A 13,949-nucleotide genomic window follows, 5' to 3' on the forward strand; every position below is an offset into this window, starting at 1 on the left:
CATTGAGTTGTTTAATTGTCCACCACCATTCACGACTGGATGTGGCAGGACTGCAGAGCTTAGATCTATTCGTTGGTTGTGGTATCGCTTAGCTCTGACTATCACTTGCTGCTTATGCTGTTTGGCACACAAGTAGTCCTGTTTTATAGTTTCAGCAGGTTGACACCTCATTTTTAGGTATGCCTCGTGCTGCTCCTGGCATGCCCTCCTGCACTCTTCATTGAACCAGGGTTGATCCCTGGCTTGATGGTAATGGTAGAGTTAGGGTATGTTGGGCCATGAGGTTACAGATTGTGTTCAAGTACAATTCTGCTGCTGCTGGTGGCCCACAGTGCCTCATGGATGCCCAGTCTTGAGTTGCTAGATCTGTTCAAAATCTATTCCATTTAGCACGGTGGTAATGCCACACAACACGATGGAGGATATCCTCAATGTGAAGGCGGAACTTCGTCTCCACAATGACTGTGCGTTGGTCACTCCTACCGATACTGTCATGGACAGATGCATCTGCAGCAGGCAGGATGGTGAGGATGAGGTCAAGTATGTTTCTACCTCTTGTTGGTTCCCTCACCACCTGCCGCAGACCCAGTCTAGCAGCTATGTCATTTAGGACTCAGCCAGCTTGGCCAATAGTGTTGCTACCGAGCCACTCTTGGTGATGGATATTGAAGTCCCCCACCCAGAAAACATTCTGCACCCTTTCCATCCTCAGTGCTTCCTCCAAGTGATGTTCAACATGGAGAAGCACTGATTCATCAGCTGAGGGAGGGCAGTACGTGGTAATCAGCAGGAGGTTTCCTTGCCTATGTTTGACCTGATGCATTGAGACTTCATAGGGTCTGGAGTCAATATAGAGGACTCACGGGGAAACTCCCTTCCCACTGTATACCACTATGCTGCCACCTCTGCTGGGTCTGTCCTGCCAGTGGGACAGGACATACCCAGGGATGGTGATGGCAGAATCTGGGACAGACATTATCTGTAAGGTATGATTCCGTGAGGATGACTATGTCAGACTATCGCTTGACTAGTCTGTGAGACAGCTCTACCAATTTTGGCACTAGCCCTCAGATGTTAATAAGGAGGACTTTGCAGGGTTGACAGGGCTGCGATTGCTGTTGTCGTTTCCGGTGCCTAAGTCAATGCCAGGTGGTCCATCCGGTTTTTTTCCTTTTTTGTGTCTTTGTAGCAGTTTGTTACAACTGAGTGGCTTGCTAGGCCATTTCAGAGGGCATTTAAGAGTCAACAACGTTGCTGTGGGTCTGGAGTCATATGTAGGCCAGACCAGGTAAGGATGACAGATTTCCTTCCCTAAAGGACATTAAGGAAGGAAATCTGCTGTCCTTACCTGGTCTGGCCTACATCTGATTCTAGACCCACAGTAATGTGGTTGACTCTTAACTGAACTCTGAAATGGCCTAGAAAGCCACTCAGTTCAAGAGCAATCAGGGATGGACAACAAAAGCTGGCCTTGCCAGCGTAGCTCACATCCCATGAAAGAATTAAGAAAAATAGACTTGTCAACCCACATCCACAGAGAATTTATAGAATGTCATAACTTTAAATTGCATCAGTGGAGTATCAGACTAGTCACATGTCACCTATTAAGGCAATCAGTCATTTCCATTTGAGTATAACTCATTTGTTATGTTTTGCTCTTCTTAAGAAGGTGCAGTGTGAGTCAATTTTGGAGGCTCTACTACTGAGGCAGAGGCTTGATAGGGGTCAGAAGTTGTAAAGTTGGACTTGAGGTGTAGCAGATTTCATTTCTCATTTAAGTAATTTGGTAGCTTTCCAGAGATTGCATTGTAATTAATCAACACCTCTTTACAGCCACAGTAATTATGGTAATGATGCTTTGCTGGATTTCTGTTATTGCCAGGCTTCAACTTAGCGTTAAGCTTGCCCATACAAAATAATGAAGTTGAATGATTAAAATTATGTTACTGTTAGAAATTTGATTGTAAACTTGTGGATTTATTTTCACTTAGCAATATTTGGTTTTGCTTTTGGTTTTGCAGTAGCCTTTGGTGCTGTGCCATTCTTGCACTTTTTCAATAATTTCCTGTGGTGTTACTGCTTACTGCTGCAATTAATTTTTATATTGGGGAGAATGGGAACTCCTTTGGAGTTCTAAAACATGGAAAATCTAGATAACGAAGACAAATTCTTGAGGTGTTCTAAAGCATGGAAAATCTAGATAACAAAGACAAATTCTTGAGGTGTCAGCAAAATTACATCAAGGTGTTTTATCTGCACCCATCACCACACCAGGGCCTGAACCTACAGGTACCCCCACCAAGCCTACCTGAATAGAGAATCCTGTCTTCATTAATCTACTTCACAGGAGAGGCTGTCAAAATTGTGCCATTAGCTGGAGCCTGAGTTCCAGGTACCATCAATACAAAGTTAACTTTTCTGAAAGCAGTGAAGGTTCCCACAAAATTAAGTTTCTAAGCTGCTGCATTGTTAATATTCACTGCTGGGGGTCACCTGATAAATTAATGAGATTGCAGTTTGCATCTATATCAAGCAAGTGACAGATGTAATATTCACAAGGAGAAAAAGCTTGTAAGAAGGAAGCTTGACCGGACAGGACAGAACCTTCTGTCATATTAGCATGTTCAGGACTGAAAGGATTAATATGGGACTGGGGAAACAGTACCACCCACATGATAATGTAAAGGGAGTCACATAACTAGTAGTAGTCTGAATGGAGATTACTCATGGCTTGGACTGGATTGTATATCCATGCATTGTTATGTTCTACAATAAATAGTTACTGATCAGAATCTATGCCTCTACCTTCAACTCCCTCCACAATTTGCCTGCAATATTAGATGCAATGTAGTGATGAGGAGTACAGATGCCCAGAAGGTTGTCATCTATGATGCTGGAACCATGCAATCTAGTGAAGGTGTTGTGGTTGTCAAAGGAAGAGGTTCAGTGGATGGGGTGCCAGTCAAGCTGATTGATTTGTATTGAATGGTATCAAATTTGAAGGTTGATGGAGCTGCAATTTCTTTAGTTCTTTCACAGGGTGTGGGCATCACTGGCTCGGCCAGCATTAGTTGCCCATTGCTATTTTCCTTGAGGTGGTGGTGGTAAGCAGGCAAGTGGAGAGTATTCCTTCACACTCCTGACATTTGGCTTGTAGATGGGAGAAAGGCTTTGGGGAGGCAGTAGGAAAGTCAGAATACTCAAGCCTCTGTTCTGCTCTTGCAGCCATATTATTTATAGCCAGATGTTATCAGCGCCCATAGCCTTTGCTACATCCAGTGTACACAGTGGGTTTTTTTTATATCATGTGGAGGGAATGCAATTGACTGCAGACTGCCATGACTGACTGTGGTGTTCTCAGGAGGCAGGGAACAATCATCCACTTGAAATTTCTGGCCAAAGATGATTGTGAGCACCTTGTCTTTTGGACTTGTGCTATCATTGAGGGTGGGAGTGTTTACAGAGCCCCATCCTCCTCCCCATTAGTTGTGAATGGGAAACTAACAACTGGATGTGGCAGGACTGCAGAGCTTTGATTTGATACATCAATTGTGGGATCACTTAGCTGTCTATAGAGCGCTGCTTCTATTGTTTAGCATGCAAGTTCTGGGTTGTAGCTTCACCTGGTTGGCATTTCATTATCAGGTACATTGAATCAGGGATGGTCAATGATAGAGTGAAGAATATGCTAGGCCATGAGGTTAGACCATGGTGGAATATATTCTGATGCTGCTGCTAGTCTGCAGTGTCTCATGGTTCCTCAGTTTTCAGTGCTAGATCTGCACTGAATCTATTCCATTTATCATGGTGACAGTGCCACAAAATACAATAGGTGTCCTCAGTATGAAGATGGTATTTTGTCTCCAGAGGATTGAGCAATAGTCACTCCTACCACCGTTATCATTAACAGATGTATCTGCAACAAGTAGATTGGTGAAGATTAGATCAACTACATTTTCCCTTCACATTGATTCTCTCGCCACTTGCTACATGTACTATCTGGCAACTATTCTTACTGATAGACATTGAAGTTCCTCATCTAATGCATTGTGATCTTGCTTAGAGAAGGTTGAGATTTGATTGAGATATTCAAAATCATGAGGAATCTGGTCAGAGTTAGATAGGGAGAAATGGTCCCCATTGGTGGAAGGATCGAGAACCAGATTTAAGGTGATTGGCAAAAGTCGTATTGGCAACATGAGGAAAAACTTTTATGCAATGAGCGGTTAGGATCTGGAGTGTTCTGCCTTAGAGTATGGTGGAGATAGACTCAAAGTGTGGCTTTCAAAAGCAAATTGGATGATTATTTGAAGAGAAAAAAATTGCCAGGCAACAGGGAAAAGGCTGGGGGGGGGTGGGGGGGGGGGAAAGAGAGAGAGAGAGAGAGAGAGAGAGAGGGGTAGGTGGTGGGGGTTAAAAGGTGGGTAGCATTAATTGCTCTTTAGAGCCAGCAGAGTTACCATAAGTTGAAATCTTTTGCACTGTAACCAGTCTATTATATAATTAGACTCTTCTTTCTTCCAAGTAATGTAATGAACTTCATCCTTATAATCTGCAATCAATTTAATGTGATCAACACCATATAACATTTTCTATGCTTATTATAACATTCACAAACCATGGGTCTAAAAAGGGGAGAAAAAAGCCTCCAATGGGCCCTTGAACTATAACAGGAATGAAAGTGAATAATGGGGACATACACCTGAAAGTTGTGGCTCTCTATTCAAACAGTGCTTTCTTATACCATAGATTAGAACTGTAGAAGTGCCATAGCAGGATCTGGCTTTAAAAAATTCTCTCTTTGGCACACAAGTTCACATATCAAATGTTGTTAAAAGGGCAGTCACGGTGCTCAACTGTGATTAGGCCTCTGGCAACTAAATGAAACTCCGTTGGACAGTGGTCTCCACACATTAAAATGTACAAAAATCTCCTACTCCCTTTTTATGACTTTAAAACTTCTAGTTCTCGGTTGAAAAAATTATAAGCTGGGTAATTTGCAATAAATTTGTTTTGAAACATTTTTATAGATTCAAAATTAGAGCAAACAATGAAATTTTATTCTTTTGAATTAACAACAGTGAAACACAAAGCACTAAACGCTATAAAATAGCTTCACAAATTTGAACTAAGTAGAGTTAAATTTGCAAAACCCGTGTCCTACACTTATGGTCAGATGCTGTATCAGTTGCTTGTAGGCAAATAAGCAGAGGAATTAACACTATTTTAACAACTTTATTAATATTCATTTAAGAATCTTGCCATTAAATAGGTTTATATTCAAAGCAGAAGACTCAAATAGGATGATTTAATGACATAAATGGAAGAATATGGCACAAAACAGGACATCAGCAGTTAGTAAATTTATGATCTGATTGTAAAGAAACCAAAAATCACCAGAATGTGTTCACTACTTTCACCAAATCAGTGTTTGAAGTAATATCCATGGAATTTTTATTTTGACGGACTTCAAGGATTCAGCAGATCTTTTGGGGAAAGTAAACATAAATTAAGGTTTATATTTCAGAGTCTGGTTTTTAAAACTCATCCATCCATCCATCTTGTGTATGGTAATCTCTGCTCTTACCTTTCCTGTACTGGCACATCTTACAGCTCCTCTCCCTACATGGGTTGATTAGTGAAGTGGATTGAATGCTCATTTCCCAAGTGAAGAGATGAATTCAAGTCATAAGTAGTTCTTAACTGAGGCATGTTAACCTGATGTATATGGTATATGGAGTTAGGCCATGGATCAGCCATTATCTGATTGAATGATGAACAAGCTTAAGAAGCTAAATGGCCAACTCCTGTTCCTATTTTTGCTATCTCACATGGAAATTCACCTTAGTTGGAGTAGTAGAAAATCAAGGGGAATTAGGGGAGGAGGAACTTGTAATCACCATTACTAGAATAAAAACGTACTAGGAAAACTAAGAGGACTAAAGGGAGACATGTCTCATGGACCTGATGGCTTGCATCCTAGGGTTAAAAGTGGCTGCAGAGATAGTGGATGCATTGGTTGTAATCTTCCTAAATTTCCTGGATTCTGAGAAAGGTCCCAGCCGATTGATAAAGCACAAATGTAACACTGCTACTCAAGAAAGCAGGGAGACAGAAAGCAGGAAACTATAGGCCAGTTAACCTAACATCTGTCATTGAGAAAATGCTAGAATCGAAAGAGGCCGAGTCAACATGGTTTTATGAAAGGGAAATAATGTTTGACAAATTTAGAGTTCTTTGATGATGTAACAAGCAGGGCGGATAAAGGACAACCAGTAGATGCAGTGCATTTGGATTTCCAAAAGGCATTTGATAAAGTGTGACAAAATAAGAGCTCATGGTGTTTTAGGTAATATGTTAGCACGGATAGAGAATTGGCTAACCAACAAGAAATAGAGTAGAGATAAATGTGTCATTTTCAAGTTCTAACAAACTAACTAGTGGGTTTCCACAGTTTCAACTATTTACAATCTATAATGCCTTGGATGAATAGACCGAGTGTATTGTAGTGAAATTTTCTGATGATACAAAGATAGGTAGAAATGCCAGTTGTGAGGAGGATAACAAAAATCTGCAGAGCAATTTATAGGTTATGGGAGTGGGCAGAAATTTGGCAGATGGAGTATCAAGTGGGAAAATGTGAAGTTGTCCACTTTGGCAGGAAGAATAGAAAAGTAGAATAATTAAATAAAGAGAGGTTGCAGAATGCTGTGGTAGAGGGACCTGGGTGTCCTCGTACATGAATCAAAAAGTTAGCATGCTGGTACAGCAAATGATTAGGAGGGCAAATGAAATGTAAGCCTTCATTACAATGGGAATGGAGTACTGCATGCCATTTTGGTCTCCTTAATTGAGGGATATACTTGCATTAGGGGCAGTTCAGAGATTATTCACTAGGTTAATTCCTGGGATGAGGGGGTTGTCTTGAGGAAAGGTTGAGCAGATTGGACCTATATCAATTGGAATTTAGAATAATGAGGGGTAATCTTATTGAAACTTATGATTCCAAAGGGGCTTGACAAGGTAGATGCTGAATGTTTCTCCTTAGTAGAGAATCTAGGACGAGGGTGCAAAATATCAAAATAAGGGGTCTCCCATTTAAGATGGTGATGAGGAGGAATTTCTCCTTTCAGAGGGCTGTTAATCTTTGGAATTCTCTAGAGAGCATTGAAGGCTGGGTCATTAATTATATTCGAGCCTGAGTTAGACAAATTTTGATTGACAAGGAAGTCAAGGGTTATGGAGACAGACAGGAAAGAGAAGTTAAGACCACAATCAAATCAGCCATGATCAAATTGAATGGCAGAGCAAGCATGAGGCAAAATGGCCTACACTGGTTCCTATTTATAATTATGGTTAAGTCACTAAGGAAATTGGAAGAAACAATTGCTCAATCATCCAAGCCCGGTTGGACAAGGTGAATGAACCCTTTATGGAATCAGAATTGATTCAATCCTTTATGAATATTTTATGAGCTATAGAGGTATTGTATCTGAAGGAGTGGAAGGTGATACATGGTAGTGATGAAAATAACTTTGCATGTTCAAAGTAAATTCATCCTCCACAAAAAAGATGTACACTTCCAACCAGCACCTGGATGATTGAATATTCCTATTAAAAAAAACAATTTCTCCATCCCCAAACAGGATAGCCAACATTTTGAAGAGGTATAATAGACTGCGATTACTTAGTATGGCAAAATTTTCATTCACCTACTTACAAACTGTAGCTTTTGCTGGGGATAACAGTTTAATTAGATACACACGCAGTTAGTGATTTTTGTTTGTGATGAGGGAGAGGTGGTTAGAATGTCAAACTGTTTCTCTCTCAAAGTCATTTCCTTTTATATAAAAAGAGAGGAAATTGGGGGAAAAGGAAAATCTGAATTCAAGTCTACAATATTTTTCTCCAGCAATTATTTTATTTAAGCATTTGAAGTTTCTACAGAAATTGTGCTGACAATCTAAAAAGCTACAAGATGTGGCTTTATTCTGAAGATTCTTCAAACATTCCTTTTTATACATAAAAAGAATGATTAAATCTCAATAGTAATGGGTATATGAAGTTAATTTTTGCATAATGGCACAAACATATCAAGGCAGAAGCATCTGATCCCGTAGGCATTAATATGGATCATTAAAAGGGTAATGGGGATGCTGTGCATCTCTGGGCACAAATTTGTCGTCAATCTGTGTTAACAAGAGGAGGAAAAAATGATTAGTACAAGAAATATTTTGACATTGCTATGCACACGAGTTACCTAATTGTTAACTAAATGTTTAATATTTTCTGCTGCATTTTAGTGATCACAAGTTTATTTAATACCTTGCCAATATTAAAAGCTTCATCAAATGGTAGCTGAATTGGCTAAAAGTAGACTTGCCTCTGAGAAAATCCAAAGAGAAAGATTGGAAAAGTCAGCAGCTCTAGCTATATAGCACTTGACTGTGAATAAATGATTGCAATCTTACCCTCAAGATTGAAAGTCAACTGCCTTCATATGTGTAGGAAGTCTCATTTGGCCGACAGAGTCATAGAATGAGCTAGTGTATCTGGAGTGGACAGAAAGTGTGTGTAGGGGGCATGGGGAGGTCATGCATACTTACTTTAATTTTTGGAACAATGTAACGCCAGTTTCTGCTGAGATTTCCAATTCTTTTCATCTCATCTTCAGTCAAGGTGAAATCAAACACCTAGTAGAGAATAAATATTGCAATATTCTGAAAACTTTCTGGTGTTATATATTTGGCAGCATTACTTGTGGATAAAATGACAAAATAATAACTACAGTTATACGCATTAGCACATTTTAAAGGGATTGATTGGAGGGGGCGCTGGGAAGATAGAGTATACAATCGATTCCTTCTTAAACAGATTCTCATACCTAGTTGAAAAGTGACTTTGGCAGAGAACAAGCAGAAAATTGCCTGGTCAACTTCTTTAGGGAAGAGATGTAACTTAGAGATTTAGTGGATCTTGATGTTGTAGTTTTTGTTTGAAGCCCCGAGGAAAAAATTGAAGAGAAACAAAATAGTGTCACTTTCACAAAAGTTTTAACTATTTCCAACCTAAAGCATTAAAATAATCTATCAGAAACATAATGACTGATCATTTCAACAAGTAGCAGCTTATAAAGAGTGTCAGCAATTTGTCAAGGGCCTGTCAGGTTTGACTAATCCAGTTAAAATTTATTTGAGAAGGTCACTAGCCAGGTATACAGGGGAGTGTCCATGGAGGTTGACTATATAGACTTAGAGAAGGCATCTGATGAAGATTCCACAAGAAAATATTAGCAAAAATGAAACATAATTGGAGGAAGCCTTGTTCCATGGATTGGTAATTGACTAGGATACAGTCAAGGGTAAAAAGAACATTCTCTGGATTGATGAGACGTAACACGCAGTGCTTGCCAGGGATCTGTACTGGGGCCTGACTTTTATTTTCCCCCTTATACACTACGACTTGGACAGAGGCAGGGGAAGGCTGTGGTGTAGGCGCATTATCACTGGACTAGTAATCTAGTGTACTAGGGTTCGATCTCGGTTGGAATCCCACCATGGCAGATGGGGAAAACTTAAATTCAATAAAAAAGGCTAATGATAACTATGAAACGATTGTCGGAAAAACCCATCTGGTTCACTACTGTCCATGTGACTCCAGACCACAGCGCTGTGGCCTTCAAATGGCCCAGCAAGCCACTCAGTTGTACCAAGCCACTAAAAAGTCTAAAAAGGAATGAAACCAGACAGACCATCTGGTATCGGCCTAGGCACCAGAAACGACAACGGCAAAATCAGCCCTGTTGGAAACAAAACCAAAAATACATAGAAAAACTCAGGCCTGACAGCATCTGCGGAGATGAACACAGTTAACGTTTTGAGTCCGTATGACTCTTTAACAGAACTAAGGAAAAATAGAAAAGGGGTGAAATATAAGCTGGTTTAAGGGGTGGGGTGGGACAGGTAGAGCTGGATAAAGGGCCAGTGATAGGTGGAGATTGCCAAAAGAAGTCATAGACAAAAGGATAAAGAGGTGTTGACGGTGGTGATATTAGCTAAGAAATGTGCTAATGGTGACATTAAGGGTAGAAAGCAGAACGAGCAAGGGACAGATAGCCCTAGGTGGGTTGGTGTTGGGGCGGGGGGTGGGGGGGGGGCTGCGAAAGGGATCAAAATAGGCTAAAAGGTAGAGATAAGACAAATGGATGGAAATACATTTAAAAATAATGGAAATAGGTAGGAAAAGAAAATATATAAATTATTGCAAATAGCAGGGTGGGATGGAGGACAGAGTTCATGATCTAAAGTTGTCGAACTCAATATTCACTCCGGAATGCTGTAATGTACCTAGTCGGAAGATGAGGTGCTGTTCCTCCAGTTTGCGTTGAGCTTCACTGGATCATTACAGCAGGCCAAGGATGGACATGTGGGCATGAGAGCAGAGTGGTGTGTTGGAATGGCAAGAGAAATGGAGGTCTGGGTCATGCTTGTGGACAGACTGAAGGTGTTCCGCAAAGTGGTCACCCAGTCTGCGTTTGGTCTCTTCAATATAGAGGAAACCGCATTGGGAGCAGCGAATGCAGTAGACTAAATTGAGGGAAGTGCAAGTGAAGCACAGAAACACTGAAAGGAGTGTTTAGGCCCACTGGATGGTGAGGAAAGGGGAAGTAAAGGGGCAGGTGTTGCACCTTCTGCGGTTGTGTGGGAAGGTGCCGTGGGAGAGGGTTGAGGTGTAGGAGGTGATGGAGGAGTGGACCAGGGTGTCCCAGAGGGAACAATCCCTGCGGAATGCCGCCAGGGGTTTGGGGCGGTGAAGGGAAGATGTGTTTGGTGGTGGCATCATGCTGGAGTTGGCGGAGGATGATTCTTTGAATGTGGAGGCTGGTGGGGTGATAAGTGAGGACAAGGGGGACTCTATCATGGTTCTGGAAGGGAGAGGAAAGTGAGAGGGCGGATGCGTGGGAGATGGGCCGGAAACGGTTGAGGGCCTTGTCAACCACCGTGTGTGGAAAACCTCGGTTAAGGAAGGTAAAAAGACATGTCAGAGGAACTATTTTGGAAAGTGGCATCATCAGAACAGATGCGATGGAGGCGAAGAAACTGAGAGAATGGGATGGTGTCCTAACAGGAAGCGGGGTGTGAGGAGCTGTAGTCGAGGTAGCTGTGGGAGTCGGTAGGCTTGTAATGGATATTGGTGGACAGTCTATCGCCAGAAATTGAGATAGAGAGGTCAAGGAAAGGAAGGGAAGTGTCAGAGATGGACCATGTGGAAATGATGGAGGGGTGGAGATTGGAAGCAAAATTAATAAATTTTTCCAAGTCCCGACGAGAGCATGAAGCAGCACCGAAGTAATCATCGATGTACCGGAGAAAGAGTTGTGGGAGGGGGCCAGAGTAGGACTGGAATAAGGAATGTTCCACATGCCCCATAAAGAGACAGGCATAACTGGGGCCCATGCGAGTACCCATAGCCACACCTTTTATATGGAGGAAGTGAGAGGAGTTTAAGAAGAAATTGTTCAGTGACAGAACAAGTTGAGTCAGACGGAGGAGAGTAGTGGTGGATGGGGATTGTTCGGGCCTCCGTTCAAGGAGAAGTGGAGAGCCCTCAGACCATCTCAGTGGGTGTGGAAGTGTAGAGGGATTGGATGTCCATGGTGAAGAGGCGGAGGTTGGGGCCAAGGAACTGGAAATTGTTGAAATGATGTACAGTGTCAAAGGAATGATGGATGTAAGTGGGAAGAGACTGGACAAGGAGAGAGAGAATGGAGTCAAGACAGCAAGAAATGAGTTCCGTGGGGCAGGAACAGGCTGTCATGATCGGTCTGCCGGGACAGTCCTGTTTGTGGATTTTGGGTAGAAGGTAGAAACGGGCCGTCTGAGGTTGGGAAACCATGAGGTTGGAAGCTGTGGAGGGAAGATCGAGGATATGAGGTCAGTGACAGTCCTAAAAACAATGGCTTGATGTTCAATGGTGGGGTTATGGTCCAAGGGGAGGTAGGAGGAAGTGTCTGCGAGTTGACACACTGCCAAGTCCTCCTAACATCTGGGGATTTGTGCCAAAATTAAGGGAGCTGTCTTACAGACCAGTCAAGCAAGAGCCTGATATCACCACCCTCACAAAATTATATCTTACAAATAATGTCCCAGACACCACCATCACCATCCCTGGGTATGGCATGTTCAATTGGCAGGTCAGACCCAGCAAAGCTGGCAACACAGTCAGGAGGGAGCTGCCAGGGAGTCCTCAACATAGACTCCGGACCCCATGAGGTCTCATGGCAGCAGGTAAAAAAACCTGGGCAAGGAAACCTCTTGCTGATTACCATGTCCTCAACTGGTGAATCAGTACTCCATATCGAACACCATTTGGAGGAAGCATTGTAGGTGGCCAGGGCATAGAAAACACTCTGGGGGTGGGGGGGGGTTCAGTGTCCATCACCAAGACTGGCTAGATTGCACCAGTACTGACTGAGCCCTAAAGGATATAGCTGCTAGACTGGTCTGCAGCAGGTGGTGAGGGAACCAACCATGCTGGGTGGGATATGCTTTGAACAAATCTAGCAACTTAAGACCATGAGACGCTGTGGGCCAGTAGCAGCAGAATTTTACTCAACCATAGCCTATAATCTCATGGCCTGGCATATCCCACACTTTACCGTTATCACCAAGTCTTGGGGTCAAATCTGGTTCAATGAAGAGTGCAGGAGAGCATGCCAGGAGCAGCACCAGGCATAACTAAAAATGAGGTGGCAACCTGGTAAAGCTACAGCACAGGACTACTTTGTGCCAAATAGCTAAGCAGCAGACAGAGATAAGCATTTCCACAACTAAAGGATCAGATCTAAGCTCTGCAATCCTGCCAGTGAATGGAGGACAAGTCAACAACTCACTGGAGGTAGCAGCTTCACCAATATCCCATGCTCATGGTGGGGGAGCCCAGCACATCAGTGCAAAAGTTAAGGCTAAAGCATTTGCAACAATGTTCAGCCATGAGTGCTGAGCCACTGATCCATCTTGGCCTCCTCTGGAAGTCTTCAGCTAATTCGGTTCATTTCATGTGATATCAATTAACAGCTGAAGGCACTAGATACTGCAAAGGCTATGGGCCCTGACAATATTCCAGCACTAGTGCTGTAGACTGGTGCTCCAGAACTTGCTGCGTCCCTAGCCAAGCTGTTCCAGTACAGCTAGAATACTGGCATCTATCCATCAATGTGGAAAGCTGCCCAAGTATGTCCTTTACACAAAAAACTGAACAAATTCAACCCAACCAAGTACCACACCAGACCACTCTTGATCATCAGTAAAGTGATGGAAGGGGTCTCAACAGGGCTATTAAACAGCACTTGCTTAGCAATAACCTGCTCACTGACGCCCAGTTTGGGTTCCGCCGGGGCCACTCAGATCTTAACCTCTTTACAGCCTTAGTTCAAACATCGACAGAAGAGGTAAACTCCCGAGGTGAGGGGAGAGTGTCTGCCCTTGACATCAAGACAGCACTTGACCAAGTGTGGCATCAAGGAGCCCTAGAAGAACTGGAGTCAACAGGAGTCAGGGTGAAAACTCTCCACTGGTTGGAGTCATACCTAGCACAAAGGAAGATGGTTGTGGGAGATCAATTAGCTCAGCTCTAGAACATCACAGCAGGAGTTCCTCAGGGTAGTGTCCTAGCCCCAACCATATTCAGCTGCTTAATCGATGACCTTCCTTCTATCATACAGTCAGAAGTGGGGATGGTCACTGATGATTGCACAATGTTCAGTGCCATTCGTGACTCCTCAGATACTGAAGTTGTCTATGTCCATTTGCAGCATGACCTGGACAATATCCAGGCTTGAGTTGACACGTGGCAAGTAACATTCATGTCACACAAGTGGTGGATAATGACCATCTAACCATTGCCCCATGACATTCAATGGCATTACCATTGCCGAATCTCCTATTATC

General features: G+C 42.6%; 1 protein-coding gene across 2 annotated transcripts in view; it reads right to left on the minus strand.

Annotated features, from left to right (window-relative positions):
• Positions 1-7,901: 7,901 nt before the first annotated feature.
• akr1a1b (aldo-keto reductase family 1, member A1b (aldehyde reductase)) overlaps positions 7,902-13,949 on the minus strand; it is a 30,944-nt gene continuing 24,896 nt past the window's right edge. For both annotated transcript variants that reach the window (XM_041208450.1, XM_041208451.1), the window contains 2 exons: positions 8,607-8,693; positions 7,902-8,189 (listed from right to left, as the gene is read on the minus strand). In XM_041208450.1, the coding sequence (XP_041064384.1) occupies positions 8,124-8,189; positions 8,607-8,693 (153 nt within the window). In that variant the 3' untranslated portion in view covers positions 7,902-8,123. The remainder of the gene's footprint in view (positions 8,190-8,606; positions 8,694-13,949) is intronic.

This window comes from Carcharodon carcharias, chromosome 16 (genome assembly GCF_017639515.1).
Source record: "Carcharodon carcharias isolate sCarCar2 chromosome 16, sCarCar2.pri, whole genome shotgun sequence".
Taxonomy (NCBI): domain Eukaryota; kingdom Metazoa; phylum Chordata; class Chondrichthyes; order Lamniformes; family Lamnidae; genus Carcharodon; species Carcharodon carcharias.